General features: G+C 46.4%; 1 protein-coding gene across 2 annotated transcripts in view; it reads left to right on the top strand.

Annotated features, from left to right (window-relative positions):
• Positions 1–16,425, top strand: part of zbbx (zinc finger, B-box domain containing) — a 34,098-nt gene that overhangs the window by 11,315 nt on the left and 6,358 nt on the right. For both annotated transcript variants that reach the window (XM_061218145.1, XM_061218146.1), the window contains 9 exons: positions 580–741; positions 2,202–2,457; positions 4,465–4,582; positions 5,342–5,439; positions 7,168–7,310; positions 7,525–7,589; positions 9,053–10,872; positions 11,513–11,766; positions 12,932–13,088. In XM_061218145.1, coding sequence (XP_061074129.1) covers positions 580–741; positions 2,202–2,457; positions 4,465–4,582; positions 5,342–5,439; positions 7,168–7,310; positions 7,525–7,589; positions 9,053–10,872; positions 11,513–11,766; positions 12,932–13,088 — 3,073 coding nt within the window. The remainder of the gene's footprint in view (positions 1–579; positions 742–2,201; positions 2,458–4,464; positions 4,583–5,341; positions 5,440–7,167; positions 7,311–7,524; positions 7,590–9,052; positions 10,873–11,512; positions 11,767–12,931; positions 13,089–16,425) is intronic.

The following is a 16,425-nucleotide window of genomic DNA, read 5'->3' as shown; positions in this document are numbered from 1 at the left end:
GAAGTAGCACCCCAATATGGTGTAATTGAAGTCAGAGTTTAATTGAGCCAGCGTCCCTCCCTGGTCTTTTGGTCCAGGTGGCTGAGGGCCAGACGTATAGCTGTCCGTAGAAGCTGAGTGCACGAGTGCATTTGGCTGAGCTGATACTTCTCCCATGTTATTCAGTGCTGTTGAACCCTGGACTAAACCATCTGATGTCCTACTGGCTTCTCTGCCAAATATTTCTCACATTTTTTACCTAACACTACAGCCAAACGTGTGTGTGTGTGTCTGTGTGTGTGTGTGAGTGTGTGTGTGTGTGTGTGTGTGTGTGCGCGTGCGCGCATGCAAGTGTGTGTTAGACTTGACTGCACGGTTGTGTGTACGCATGTGCCTCTATGTGCATAAACCTACCATATGTCTGTCTCTGCCCGTGAACATGTGTGGAATTGGTGTGTGTGTATGTGTGTTTGTGTGTGTGTGTGTCTGTGGTATTGAATTTCCTGATGCATGAGCCCTTAGTGGCTAATCAGTTTCTCCTAGCGGGGAATATGGACCAAGCCAGTGTTTAATTTATGGCTGTGACTGGCTGGTGAACAGATGGAGATCCAGACCTCCATCAGCGCATTGGATGTTGTGAGCCAGTTTAAGAGACAAATTGAGCCTGAAGGGTCAGCTGTGAACAGCAAGAGGAAGGACGCAAAATGGAGCCAGGGGGCGCTACCGAGCAAGCCTGCGCCTACGACTCTTCCACACACACAAGTGAGTACCGTGGGCCGACACAGGGAACAGAGCGCTGCAAAAACCGCTAAATAAGTCAATCTTAACAAGTCTTATATTTACACTTAACATCTTATTTCTATTACTTTCCTCAACAAGACTAAAAGATTGCCAATGAGAGAGTTTTACTCATTTCAGGATTTACCAATGGGGTAAGACAGTTTCACTTGTCAAACAAACTCTAACTTAAGACTAAGCTGATACTTTTTATTTGGGTTTTAAAGGACTGATTTACTTTTAGCACAAGCAAACCCTTTTAGCACACACAGTACCAATAGAATCGCCAATGATTGGTCATGGTATTTGTTTTGCACCAATCATCGGTTTGGTTGTTAGTTTTGCATGTGCTAAAGATCATAGTAAATCTAAAACTAAGTCTCGTTACGAGACTAAAATGCTTGTTAAGACGGACTTCCTTGCAGTTGAAATGTGGGCGATATGACATCATAGACAACATCGATATGTGTCTCACCCCCATCCGCATCAAAGTGAGACACATATCTGAATACAGGTACATTTCAGTGCTGAATAGAACTCTGGTATTTCATTTGTCAGTGCCCATACAGCTTATCCAATTGTGACAGTTGGAAGTTAGCCTTTCTTTTACCCGTTGATACCAACGGACAGATCAATTGGGCTGTTTAAGAGCACAGGAGCAGAGGCCGTGGGCAGAATTGGAAGCGACTGTTCTCAGGTCAGGAGTCTAATGTCCCGACGGCTGCTCCTCTCCGCTCGCTCTCTAATGGCTCCCCGCCTGGCCCTCCTCCCAAGGCTCCGTCTCTGCAGGGGCCTCCCACACCGTTTACTCCTGAAAAGAGCTCAGCTGTGTAATCGCTATCGATCTGACCCCCACAAGTCCATCCTCCACAAACTGCAGAGTGACAAAGTACTGTTAAAAACCGCAGGACTTCAGCGAGCATCTGTAAATAAGACATTGGGACTGGCCTTTTGTGAGGAAAAATGCCCTGTTGCTCCGCTCTGTTCGGTGTGCCCAGTGCTGCCCTCTGCTGGTCAGGTCACGTAGAGCCTTTACATGCACTTCCCCTTAATGAAGGACACATGTCAATAGCATTCTGTAACTATGCAGTTATGGAAATGTCAGATTAGCTGACCATTGCTAACTTTCCTGGTAAAGTGAACATTTAGCGAACACCCACAATTAAAATGATTATTTAGAGCCAACTAGACCCATATAATATTCAAGAGGTATCCAGGAAACTGGACAAATGTTTTCTGAATGTTCATTGTATTCACTATGCTAACTACCACGAGAGTTCTGGGAACCAGACATCTTTAGCTGGGTATTCATTTTTACTCTTAACCCCACAATCACTCAGCCAGCCCCGTGCTGTCCCACATAATCCAGACATTACCCCACCCTCTCTGCTTCTGTGATGCCCGTCTCCCTGTCCCAAATTGTCCTGTGATTGTTTGTGTCTCAGCATTTCCTCAGGAAGACAGACAGTGTGAAAGAAGAGGAGGAAGAGGAGGAAGAGGAGAGCCGGAGCGCAGAGACCCTGCTGCGGGGGGAGTTTGATGAGAAGGAGTCAGAGAGGTCCTTCCAGGAGGCTCTGAGGGAGTGGAGACAGAAGAGTGCGGGCTCCGAGCGGGAGGAGGAGTCAGAGCAGGAGGCGGAGTCAGAGCAGGAAGCGGAGGCGGAGCCACAGGAGTTGTGGGGGCTGTCTAAAAGCCTGAAAGGTAACACACCTGTTTCAGGGGCAGGACAGGGGACCGTTATTAATTAGCACATTATTTTAGCACTCCATGCAGAGACCTTCTGTTCATCCACGGTTTACTCATCCACATGTCTACCACCTGACGCTGTGCTGGTACCTTCATGTCTTCAGTAGGCCACAGCGAGGTCTCCCGGAGGGGGGCCGGAGATTTACAGTGGCTTAAGACATTCCGCTGCCCTCCTCACATGTCTGCCAACTGCTGCTTGGATCTTCTTTTTTTTGCAACGCCTGTTTATGAATAATCAGGGTGTGCCAGCAAAACGAACACGTTTGGCTTTAAACTCACAGAAAGTGTTAACGTCTTAAAGCTAAAGGTCAAAGTCATGTGACCCGGTGACCTCACGACACACAGACACACCAGTGCTCATCACCAGTTCTCTTATGTCTCTGTCGTATAGGCGCCATATAAATCACTGTTTTTGCGATCGTTCTTTTGTAATGAATATACGTTTGTATAGCCATGTAAAACATTAACGTTACTTGTGCGCCTTCGTCTTATTGTTAGTTTTCTTCTCTTTCATTCATTTTGCAGGGTTTTATGAAATGATAAAGCTTTCTGCTGAAAGGATCTTCTCCTGCTTTCAGAGCAGTCTTTCTGCCTGTTATCACAAACAATGTAGCGCTAATGATTTCCCTCATAATGAGGGCAAGTACATGCACTGGTCCCTGCGGAGACTCGCTGGCTCACTTCACTGATTCTCCTGGTGAATGCAGTGAGCCTTGTTCTGTAGGCTGGTGACTCTGGTGACTGTATTCCTGCAGATGGATTTTGGATTCTGTTTGAAAATGTGAAATCCCTGAAACAATTAAAGGTGCGGTTTATTTACCCTCTTCCCTGTGATTCTCCTCCTCTGCCTCCTGCACGCTTCTGTCTTGGCATCTGTTACTTTTCCATTATGTAAGATTAGAAGCCAGCAATATTGCGGTGCTGCATACTGAAGGGGGTGCCCCGGGCGAGTCTGGCTGTCTCTCTCTCTCCCTCCCTCCCTCTCTCTTTCTGTCTCTCTCTCTCCCTCCCTCTCTCTATCCCTCTCTCTCTCCCACCCTCCCTCTCTCTTTCTGTCTCTCTCTCTCCCTCCCTCTCTCTTTCTGTCTCTCTCTCCCTCCCTCTCTCTTTCTGTCTCTCTCTCCCTCCCTCTCTCTTTCTGTCTCTCTCCCTCTGTCTCCCTGTCTGTTTCTCTCTCTGTTTCTGTTTCTCTCTCTCTCTCGCTCTTGCTCTCTCCCTCTCTCCATCTCTCTCTCTGTTTCTCTCTGTCTTTCTCTCCCTCTCTCTCTCTCTGTTTCTCCCTCTCTCTCGCGCTCTCTGCTCTCTGTCTCTCTCCCTCTCTCTCCCTCTCTCTGTCTCTGTGTCTGGGTTGATGATGGTGAAAAGTGCTTACCTCCACAGCAGTGTGTAAAAGCTGGAGTCCAGGCATATTCACGTAATGACCGCTGTGTTAGGGGAGCTCCTCTACACCAGGGCCTAACTGCTTGCCCGTGGCAGAAGCTCTGCTGCAGCCGCAGTCGTGCCGATTCCGGCACATTCCCCCTCCTTATACTCAGCCTTTGCTGTCTTCCTCTGTCAGATTTCACTATATTTTTCTTCTAGTTTGAGGTCCTGTTCAAATAGTCTAACAAATCTCATAGCTAGTTTTGACTCTTTTCACTCGTTTGTATGGTTTCTGGGTTTCATAAGACTGGTACGTGTCTGTCAGGTGATGCTCTCCTTGCAGATCTGTGGAGAATGGCTGCGGTTGGCTTCAACTGGCTCAGATCAGCGAGATGAGATGCTTATTCTGTTTATGAATAGCTACACTTGGGACCTAGTTAATTCACAATTTACAAGGTATTCCAATTCTCTAAAATGAAATAGACGGACTCATTCATCAGACATGTTATTTAGCCAGCTGGAACATCAGTGCTGTTGAACCACAGGGCCATGAGAAAGATCAAAAGATTTTACAAAAATATGTATTTCTTTTTTGCACAGTGCCCACAGGGGTTTTCGCTGCACAGGCAGACCTGGTCCAGAAGGTGGAGTTTGAGGTAGAGTTCAGGGACCATGGCCTGAGTTACATGGAGAAGCTGCTGGTGAAGAAACACAGAAGGTGAGATGGAAGCTGGAACGCACTTCTCTCCAGAGTCCAAGAGCTCAACCGCAAACAAGCCCTTACCCTCACCCTAAAATCGATCAAATAACATCAACAATGTGATTTCCAATGAAAGCTGGTTGGCTGGCTTTACTGTATCAAAGGACAGCTCGTTAGGACTGACCTCTCAGAAGCAGTCTAGCCTTCTCCCATGGGCTGTCCTTTGATACAGTACGATCAGTGTTTCCTATTTGATTATATTGACTGTAACTACAACACTACAGCCCTGTGGCTGCATGTACACACCAATAGTCACGTGTCCACCATCACAGGGAAATTAACCCGGGGAATTTAGATTGTCATTAATGAAGTCACCCCAAAGGTGTAATATCCTTTGAAAGGTCAGTGCAGAGCTGAGCTTTTGTAGGTGATAAAACGCTTTTTCTTAATCCTGTGGCAGAGGGAGAAAATGAGCAGGAGAACTTGCCGCACATCTGCATTCTGAAATGGACACAGTCTCGTTTCCTCCCAAGTTTACCCCATTTATCTAAAGTCAGCGAAAGTTCATCTTGTCGTATTTTCCCATATCTTTCCCCTTCAACGTAGCCGCGGCTCACATATCTAAATCCCTCAGGTAAACCGTAGCGGTGTGCCAAGCATGTATTACTTATCAGTGGAAGGGGACTTAAAAGGGCTTGATATTTTGGAAAATAATGGAAAAAGAAGAAGCCGTAACCTATTTTGTTCTAATCCTATTTACTCCGTTATTTTTTCCAGGACGCCCATTGAAGAGTATCGACCGCTCCCATCCGACAGCCCGTATGAGGAATCTCCCATGGATACCGGCCGTTTGACAGACGAGGAAGGCCTGACAGGTTCATTTCACTTTTTCTTATGAGAAATGGAGAAACGCGGGAGCCGCGTGTAGCGTTAGGCTCAGGGTCAGGCCTGCTCCTGCAGTCCTGCCCGTGGCTGATTCCAGCGCATCGGGCTAATCATCCCTCTCCTGTGATTCAGGGCGGGGCAGGAGGGAGCATTTGGGGTATCACAGTGCGTGGGGGAAGTGTGGCGGGCACTAGGGCGGCCCCCCCGATCCCACCTGGGTCTGCCCGGACCTCTGGGACCCCTTACAGTGAAACCTCCTCAGCCCATTTTTCCTCCACGATGGGTCTGAACTCTGGGCCCTGTGTCTCCCCTGTCAGAAATAAATCTCAGCCACAGTGCAGCTTGACTGACTCCGGCGCTCAACGCTGACACCGGTTTTCAAGTTTAGTTTTGCTCAGGTCATGTTTATTCTTCCGTGTCTTATTTATTTATTTCCCCATCAGCTGAAAGCACATCTCAGAAAGTTGCATTTCATGAAGCAGATTTTAGTTATTTCCTCCATAAATGTTTTACAGTGGTGAACAAGACTGATGAAATGTATTCAGCGGGTATGAATAATACATTTATGTGGAGCACCATGTTGACTCTGTTTCACTAACTTTTATTAACTTTTCCAAACTGTCAGAGTCTTTCCTGCAGAAAAGTGGGAAGTAGTATGGGTCCTGTTGCTCGACATGGTTGAGATGATGCGTGACATCACGTCGCATATTACGGGAATTAGAGGGGTTAATTTGTTTGGGGCAGATGGCTTAGTGCAACACACGCTGGCTGTGGTGACTTAACTTGACTCCTGCTGGTTCCTTTTAAAAACTATACTATGCTGATCTACTGCTCCTCTAGATTCAGTTATCTTCTGCAGCGACCCAGAGTCGGTGGGGAGTGCAGGAAATTGTGCAGCTTGTAAACAAGGTGATTAGGTGACCTGATGTAGAGAACTGGATTTTGTGGGAATTGAGTTAAAACACCCAGATTTAATACCCCTACTCAATGGAATATGTAATGAGTACATTGAGTTGGGACCCCGGTCTCATCTAAAAGACAGGACCTTCTGCAACACCGTGCTGGAGCATTGGGGTGGCCTGTAGCGTAGTGGTTAAGGTACATGACTGGGACCTGCAAGGTCGGTGGTTCAATCCCCAGTGTAGCCACAAAAAGATCCGCACAATAAGATCCTTATTCTGCCATTGCGCCTTTGAGCAAGGCCCCTTAACCCTGCATTGCTCCAGGGGAGGATTGTCTCCAGCTTAGTCTAATCAACTGTACGTCGCTCTGGATAAGAGCGTCTGCCAAATGCCATTAATGTAATAATGTAATGGATTTAGCCTATATTTGATGCAGAAGAAAGGGCACCCCCTAATGACCCACCAACACCTCTTCCAGCAGACTTCCCAGGAGGCCTCCTATCAAAGTACTAACCAAGCTCACACCTACGCAGGTTCAGTAGTCTGACGTGAGAAGGATATAGGGTGGTAGAGTTGCTTGTACACTTTGGCCATTGACAGTAGGTCAAACAGTGGTCCTTTGACTGAAAAATGCAGGTGTTTACATTTTTCACGAACACAGCTGATCAGGGATGACCGAAATTAACGTACTACACTGTGTTTGTGAGTTCTTAGATGTATGTTGGGGCAAACACTGATTTGCAAAGGCATTACACAGAACTGAAAGTCCCGGCAGTGCTTGCATCTCATTGGTGCTCGTGTCTGCCCATCTCCTAGCCGACGAGAGGGAGATGCGGAGGTATTGTGCGTCACTCTTCGCCCCAGACCCCACCCCCTCCACCTCCACCTGCAGTCCATCCACCAGCAGCAATCAGCAAGACCCAGCCGAATCACCTCTCAGCATGCTGGAGTTAGAGCAGGTGAGCGTGGGCTATTTTAACCAGTGCCTCCTCTCCCTTACAATCAGACGGGTCCCTGCATTACCATTCTAAGCTGACGATGCATGCAACCTCTCCCAGGGATAATTGCGTTAATAAAGCGTGGTTCCATCACTGATACCACTGTAATGTTCCTTTAAAATGGCTACAGCCAAGTGCAGACATCGTGATTGCTGTCCATGTATTTTTATTGCAGATGGCTGGGGACTCAGCTGTACTGAAAAGCACCTTTACAGCTGAACTGGAAACAAACAGCGGGATGTAAGAGGCGTAATTAAAACTCATACTCTGACTGCCGCACTTTGCGTGCATCACCTTGACACAATAACACCATGTGTAATGAGGCTTTGATTGTAGAGTGGAAATAATTTAAAGCTCACTCCATTATTTCCATCACACTCTTTCTTTATGCTTTACTTACAAACGTGGTCGTGCTTCCAGCCCATATACGCTCAGTGAGCACTTTATTAGGAATTTATTATTTTGGTCTTTTGCTGCTGTAGCCTATCCACTTAGAGGTTTGATGCGTTGTGTGTTCAGAGATGCTCTTATGCATACTACTATTGTAATGTGTGGTTATTTGCGGTACTGTCACCTTCCTGGAAGCTTCGACCAGTCTGGCCCTTCTTCTCTGACCTCTCTCATTAACAACGTGTTTTGCCCGCAGAACTGCTGCTCATTGGATGTTTTTGTTTTTTCGCATCACTCTCTGTAAACTCTAGAGACTGGTGTGGGTGAAAATCCCAGGAGGTCAGCAGTTTCTGAGATACTGAGACCACCCTCTCTGGCACCAACAATCATTCCACGGTCAAAGTTACTTAGATCACATTTCTTTCCCATTCTGAGGTTTGGTATGAATAACAACTGAACCTCTTGACCATGTCTGCATGCATTTAGTTGCTCCCACATGACTGACTGATTAAATATTTGCATTAACAGGCTGGTGTACAGGTCTACCTAATGAAGTGCTCAGTGAGTGTATATTCCCTACCCGTTTGTCTATTTGAGGTTGGAGCAAAATAAGTTGTGTTTAATGTGGTAAGATTATTCAGAATAAGTTCAACTAAAGAAAGAATATGCTGCTTTAAAATATTGCATGTCTGAAAAGAGGGTAGCGAGGGATATGCAGTATCAAGGTTCTGTGATAGGAACGAGTGCCATGGTATCAAAGTGTCAGTGTTCAACCATCTTTTTATTGTTGATACAGTATATATTATAAATATTGGCCAAAAATCCACTTTGTGCATATTTTTTCAGTTGCGTACTGTACTGTAAGTTTTGGAAATGATGCCGTGCTCAAAGCATCATATGAATCTCATGTGCATAGTAATGTTTTATTTGTGAGGGATTAATGTACATGTCTGCATGACATTGAGTCCTGATAGGAAAGTGATGCTTTATTAAACCAAAAATGGGTGGAGCTACCAGATCCCTCACTGACTTCAACCAATGAATGTGATTTGCCGGACCGCAAAATATTTCGGTTTAAGGAAGTCAGTGATTAATAGCTCTCTGTAGCCTCACCCACAATGAGATTCACAAATCAGCTATGGACCAAAAATGTATGAGATGCTCTAATACATTATTCAAAGCCAAGGACACTGCAGTTTGAATGTGGACCTCAAATGAAATATATCCGGCAAAGATAATTCCAAATTCATTGTACAAAATTGATATCATCTCAGCTAATGTGCAAAGATTATAGGTCCATGTGTCTCCCTAAGGATGGCTGAGGCTGAAGGAGTGCCTGTGGAACCAGGACGCCAGGAGGCCGAGAGAAACAAAGAGCCAGGCCACCCTTACGTCCCCACTACTCCTCCAATGAGGAGCCCCACAACCTACAACCAATCACCCAGACCCCCAGGGCCCACTCCTTCCCCCCAGAAACACAGGTCCCATTTGACACTGTCACCTCCAACCCCCTCTCCACCATCCCCCCACTCCTCCACATCCCGATCTGCCAGGGCAATGACTAGCTCACTAAAAACCAAGCCGACTTTGAGGACGGCATCCTGGTCTGCCCAGTGTAAGGGACGCCCTCAGTCAGCCGCAGCCTCAAGGCAGTCATCACCATGCCCCCTGTCCTCCAGGCCCAAATCAAGTGGGCCTTCAGTACCAAACCCCCTGCCTTCCAGATTCAAATTAACTGGGACATCACTACCTGAATGGACCTCCAGGGCAAGAACAACTTTATCATCACCATCCACGCCCCTGTCGTCCAGGTCCACAGACTCATCACCACCAACACCCCTGTCCTTCAGGTCCATGTCATCTGGGTCAGTCACCCCAACTCTGTCATCGAGGGATGATGCAGACGAGTCACCACCACCTGATTTCACCTCCAGATCCAAAATGGCTGCATCGCCACCATCAACAGCCCGGTCCTCAAGCTCCATATCGACTGGGTCATCAACAACAACTCCTCTTTCCTCTAGAGACAAAACCGCTGAATCACCACCACCTGATTTCACCTCCAGATCCAAAATGGCTGCATCGCCAACATCGACAGCCCGGTCCTCAAGCTCCATATCGACTGGGTCATCAACACCGACTCCTCCTTCCTCTCGTGACGGGGCTGAGTCGCCATCACCTGATTTCACTTTCAGATCCAAGGCAACTGCAACGCCGCCAGCAACAGCTCGCTCCTCCAGTTCTAAATCAGATGGGCCATCGCTACTACGGGACGCATCATCCGAGCTGCCACCACCAGAACTGAATTTCAGGGATAAATCATGCTATTCACCAACACTTGAATTGACTTCCAGGGACAAATCGGCTGTATCGCCATTACCTCTACAGACTTTGAAGTCCAAATCAACTGGGTCTTATCCGCCAACCCCTCGGTCGTCTAGCGACAAATCACCACGTCCACCCGAACTGGATTTCAGAGATATTGCAACCGGGTCGGCCCTACCCAAACTGAATTTTAAAGAGAATTCACCCGGGTCACCCACATATGAACTGAGCATCAGGGGTAAATCACCTGGATCAACCTTAGATGAACAGGATTTCAGGCATGAATCACCCAGGTCAACCCAACCTGAACTGAGTTTCAGGGGTAAATCACCCAGGTCCTCTCAACCTGAACTGAGTTTCAGGGGTAAATCACCTAGGTCACCCCAACCTGAACTGAGTTTCAGGGGTAAATCACCCAGGTCACCCCAACCTGAACTGAGTTTCAGGGGTAAATCACCCAGGTCACCTCAACCTGAACTGAGTTTCAGGGGTAAATCACCCGAGTTACCACCACCTGAATTGGCCTCCAAGTACAAATCAACTGAGTCTTCACCACCAACCCCCCTATCCACTAGGTCTGGGTCAACTAAGCCACCACAAGTTGAACTGCCCTCAGAGTCCCAACCTGAACCCCACACATCCCCACAGGTCTTGTTATCGGTTAGGCTGCCTCAATCTGCCTCCTGGTCTGAGCCTGCTCAGTCTATCCCATCTGAATCGCCTGAGCCCCCACCGCTCTTGAAGGCAGCGGCAGCCAATCGTCCGAGTCCGACCCTGTCATCTGCACCACAGCCCAGGAGAGATTCAGGTGACCACTAAATGACATTCACAAACATTCTTTCTCTCGGTTGGTGCCAAAGCAGTTGTGACCGTAATTCTCAGTATAGACGCAATGAAAACTGTATTTGATGGCTTTGATTTTGGCAGTAAAGCTTTTTCCTGCTCTGCAGTCAAAGGTAGTTCAAGCGTGGCAATAAAAAAAGAGTTCAATCGATTACGGCGAGAAGTAAGCACGCGGGGTAATGTAACGCAGGGCAGCAAGGTAATTATTGGGTGAAAAATGGGTACTGGTAGCTTGTATAGTCCGTAAACAACGAGACTTTTTCCTTGTTAAATTTGAAGGGATTGTCTGCCAAGTCATAATATTGCAGCTACGAAAACCTGAGCAACTCACTTGGAGGTCATATGTCGACTTAAAAAGATGAGGTGGAGCGATAAGCATTATTAATGTATTTGCGAAAGGGAGAAAAAAAGGGAGATTTACCTTAGTGTGGCCTGTTATAAAAAATGTATCTGCCTTCACTCTGCAAGTCTTCCAATCCTCTGCAGAGATTTTTTAAAATCTTTTGAGAAGGCAGGTGGATGAAATGCTCATCCAACAAATCTGATTTCCTCCTCTCGCTGCCTTTCCCTACTTTCTCTCCTCTGTCTTCTTCCTCTTTTCTCAGGGCACATCGCTTCCAGCAGTGAGACGTGGAGCCGCGGCCCGGAGCTTTCGGCCCCTCAGGGGGAGGAGGATGAGGAGATGAGGGCCAGAGCTGCTTTGTGGGAGCCAGGCCGTGGAGAGCAGAGGGGCCAGGGTCCTCAAGCCCCCAAAGATCCTTCTGGGTCAGACCCGGACGCCTCTTCGGGCAGCGGCTTGGATCCGGAGCTGAACATCGGGATGTGCGACCAGCCTGTCTTTTTCCCTGACCCATCCCTGGTACCGCTCCCACACAGTTATCGATAATGTTTACCTACCATCACCGGCACCTACTGCAGAACACACACACAGTTCAGAATTAGCGTGATAGACGAGCTGTACGTGCAGCCTGAATGCCTTCATGTTCCTGTGGTTATTTCAGCCACATTGTCCGTTATCTATTACCCAGCCATTACGCCTCCCACACAGAGATCCGCACTCCAGGTACAAACCGCACTGATGTTTCTAAATGAGCACTTTCAAGACTTCGGCAAGCACTTGCTGCTGACTCAGCATTTATGGTTCATTATAGGAGTCAGTCTGCTTGACATAGGTGAACAAAGAAGTTTTCAACTACATGAAAAATGCAGGTTATTAGTGACCTGGTCAATTAGATATTATTCATATTCTATTGAAAAAGGTCCATATTTCGATTTTCTCTCTTTGAAATTGCCATACGAGAAAAGGAAGAGGAAAAAAATAATAATTTGAAGGGCACAATTGCCCAACTTTGGTTTAATGATGCAATTTTTGCTAAAGAAAGGGGCACAAAAGGCAGCAGAAAAGGGTTTATTAAATACCTTGAATTAAAGGTCTGATCAGACACAACTGCAGGCTTTGTCTGCATGTCAGAAAGTCATGTTCCTTCAGCTGCCGTGAATTAATTATGTTTAAAAATGAGGGAATACAGAATACATAATCAGAAATTGAATATTTTCCACTTCTTTTCATGTGAGCAGATTGTAATACCCCCCCCCCCCTTTTTCCATCCTGCTCGTCTGATCTCCTAAAACACGGCTCGATTGTTATTTTTCCCTATTTCCTCGCTTCCTAGCTCCCTCTCTCTCACCTCTTTAGACACTCCAGCTAGCATGCAAATAGCCTAATCCAGCTTTTTCAATCTGCAGTGCAGTGTGCAGGCCTGCCCTTCAGAGATGTGATCCATACTGATGCGCCCAGGTGTAATAATGCCTCTCTCTCTCTCCCCCCCTCTTTCTCTCTCTGCCTCTCTCTGCTTCTCTATCTATCCCGCTCTTCATCCCTGTCTCTCTCTCTCCCCCCTCTTTCCCTCGCTCTCTCTCCCCCCCTCTCTCTCTGCATCCCTCTCTCTCTCTCTGCATCCCTCTCTCTCTCTCTTCCCCCCCCCTCTCTCTCTCGCTCTCTCTCTCTCTCTCTCCTCATGCAGGTGCTGCACAGCCTAGCCTTTCGTCCGATGCGGTACACAGGCCTGGATGGATTCCTGACCCTGGGCATGGACCCAGAGCCTGGCTCTGCTCCTCCCAGCCCCAACTCTGAACACAAATCCCAGGAGGGCCAGGACCCAGTGGAGCGCCTCTTCGGAGGTTAGTGTGAAGAGCAGATTCCTATGGTCATGTAATTAAACAAGAGTTGCCACTCTTCTGTTTCAGGAGATTAAATTTTAAGATTGCATCTGTGTCCCAACTTTGCCAAGAGTAATATTCCATTGAGAATCATTCCTCATTACTGTGACACACATAACTATTAATGGGGTGCAGACAGTCTCGAACAAATAAAAAATAAAAACAGCTTCAGACTATGTGAGAAATTCATATTAGAATTGAAGGCAGAGCAGTGTGTGCTATGCAGCATGAAGTAAAAGTCTGTTGGAGAAATGGCTATCTTCACCGCAGGAGTGCGGGAGCTGAGACTAGCATGCACCGGCAGATTCTTCTAACGGCTTCATTATGTGTGGGATTCATTTGAGCAATCAAGGGAGAACATGGCTTGCGTGGCATGCAATCTGTGCATACAAAAGAGGTTAAAACATCAAACTGCAGGAGAAATGGTTATCTATTCAGCAGAAGTGTGCGAGTGGAGTTGAGCGACTCTTGCCTGTGCTTTCCCTTTAGTAGCTGCGGTGGGGCTGCAGGATCTGGGCTGCACCGGTCCCCCCCCCCACCCCCCGTAGCTTTGTTTGTTTCCAGCTCAGAGGCCACGGCCGACAACGACCGAGGCGAACGCGCGGGTGCAGACGTGTGACCCGCAGTTTAACCGGCAGGGCCTGAAGGACACTGCACTCTTCCCTGTCACAGCCGAACCGTTCCGCAGGTCTACCGTGAAACATGGCACATGTCTGAAGGAGACATTATTATCGCCAAGGGTTCCGGGGTCAGGGGTCACCTTGGGTGCTGTAAGCTGTAAGCACCTGTTTGTTGACAGAGCTGGGTCAAGTCCAGTCCAGTAGGGAGTTCCAGTATATTTGCACTTGAGGCAGAACCCTGTTCCTCTTTGTCCCTGAGAAAGGGCTACAGTGAGGCTTGCTATCTGCCTGGACTAAGAATGGATATTCAGACTTACCGTACAACGTAGTTATCAGTCAAAACGATCGACACTTACAAACTTTCTACATGTGTTGATAGTCAATAGAATCACAACCAGACAAATTATGATTGTGTTTCACTGCTCAGTGCAGAGAATATGATGTCACAAGGGAAGATATTTGTGTAACATTTTATTGACTGAGAATTAGATATTGTAATTTAAGGAATATGTTATTTTACAAGTCATTTACAGCAAAATATAGATTCCTATTGGATTTGTATATTCTGGCATTTGGTCGCATATTGACCTCTGATGAGGTACCACTGTACTTCAGACCCTGTGGCTACTCTCCTCTGTTTCAACTGTGAACAAGTGATAATACGAGTCATTTTCAGTTTTATTTCGGATTACATTCTGCATATGCACGGCAACACAGTTCAGCCACAACTCAGTCCTCGGTCCAACCACAGCCACAGCGTATCATCGTGCATTCTGGGGTATCAAATAATAATAACAATAATAATAATAATAATAATAATACAGCATCATTAAAACTACAACTATTTCTGACTTTTCCTAAATGCACACACACACACACACACACACACAAATGCTTACACTTTGCATGCAGCATCTATAAATAAAACACACGCTGGTTCCCAAAAAAATTGTCTATTACACCATTTTATTTGCACTACAAAAACTGTTTGATTTCACAGCAGCAGCAAAGCACTTACGCATTAAACAGCAGCTTATATAACACACAGCCTAACCTCAGTAATGAGTCCTTGTGGGACCTGGAAGGCTGTTGGTCGTGCTCAGTGTCCAGTGTAATGAGCACTGATACGTGATGTCACAAAAGGCACTGCTACATCCCACAGGAGGGGGTCACGTGGCACCCTGCAGCCTCACGCAGTAGCACTGCTGTTGTGGCTGAGAAAAACAAGGACACAAAGCAAGGTTTCCAGACCGGGCTAGAATACCCAATAAGGTCAAACCTTGAGTTAATATCGGTGAAATGAGCAGTGGAGATGGGTCGGGCCAAACTGCACTTTCGCACAAAACTAGCTGCCTACACAGAACCGATCTTTCAGGTGCTAAACGTGCTGCGTTGCCGTTGATCATAGGATGCTGGTGCCCAGATTTTACACACAAACACGCACACAATACCTTAATGGTGCGAATACATTAAATATGCGGGAGAGAGGTCACACGGTCGATGCTGTAAACTATGCGAAAAGCTCTTGCTCAAAAAGTAGCCTCATCGTCATCATTTGAAACTCTTTTATTATTAATTTTGAATTGATTTTGTTTTACCAGATGAACTCACAAGCAAATCTATACAAAGATTCAGGGCCTGTCTAGACTCTTGTCTCGTGCTTAATAATAAAGTACCATAAAGCTTTAATTAATAGCCCACGCACTCATTGCCTACAAAGCAAATAAACCTGCTGTTAATTGGTTATTGGAGACAGACATCTGTTGGTGTTCCTTGCTTAGGGGTGTACGCTACATCTCAGTCTAAAACTGGGCTGTTATTGAAACTGCCAGTATATAGGTTTTCACATTAGTGCAAGACAACATTGTAAATTGGATGATCAATATGATAAAAGGTTAGAAGAAATGAAAGTATATTTCTTAAAGTACATTACTAGCCTACAGGTAGCATATTTATCTAAATATTCTGGTAGCATCATTGTGAAGCCAGCAATGAACCCTCGCAGTTTGTCTGTTTTAGTTGTCGGAGCCGTGTAATATTTATAAACTTTATTTTCCCCCCCTTCCATTTGTGCTCGCACTTTATGTTTTTTTCCAAAGTGCCTCGCTACTGCTCCGCTCTAATTTCCCAAATAATATGCAGCTTGATAGTCTCTCATTTAAATGTTATACCAAATCGTCTCTGGTGCCACTATCGTAACACCGATGAGTTAGCTAGCTGCAGTGGGACTATGGGACAAACTGCTTCCCTGTTCCCGGTGATGTATTTCTGCTGTTATTGCAGACTGGCATTTATTTGCAGGTTTATGTTTTTCTTCCTGGTTATTAAAAGGCGGCAATTCTTTTTAGAGGCTCTTTGCCTAATGGAAGTTTCTTGGAAAGCAAGTTGAAATGTTTTGATTACAAATAACCTTTGTTGCATTTTCCTGAATGGGTTGATATCTGTGCTTGCCTTCATGCTTGTGGGAACACACCGGGTCTGGATATTATGAGGATATTATGCTTCCCTAAGACACATTTATCTGTGCTGCTGAAATGTGTAGGCTGGGGGCAGCTCAGGCCTTTATTTTGTTGTTTATTTTTGCGGGTACAAGCTCGGCGGCAGCACTCAGAGTTGGCTTTCTCCTCCTGTTACCGCCTCCAGCTTACCTACAGGTCAGAGCCCTGACCTTCAAACAT

Source organism: Conger conger, chromosome 13, assembly GCF_963514075.1.
Source record: "Conger conger chromosome 13, fConCon1.1, whole genome shotgun sequence".
Taxonomy (NCBI): domain Eukaryota; kingdom Metazoa; phylum Chordata; class Actinopteri; order Anguilliformes; family Congridae; genus Conger; species Conger conger.
The sequence above is the reverse complement of the archived record's forward strand: the minus strand, read 5'-3'. Positions and strand labels throughout refer to the sequence as shown.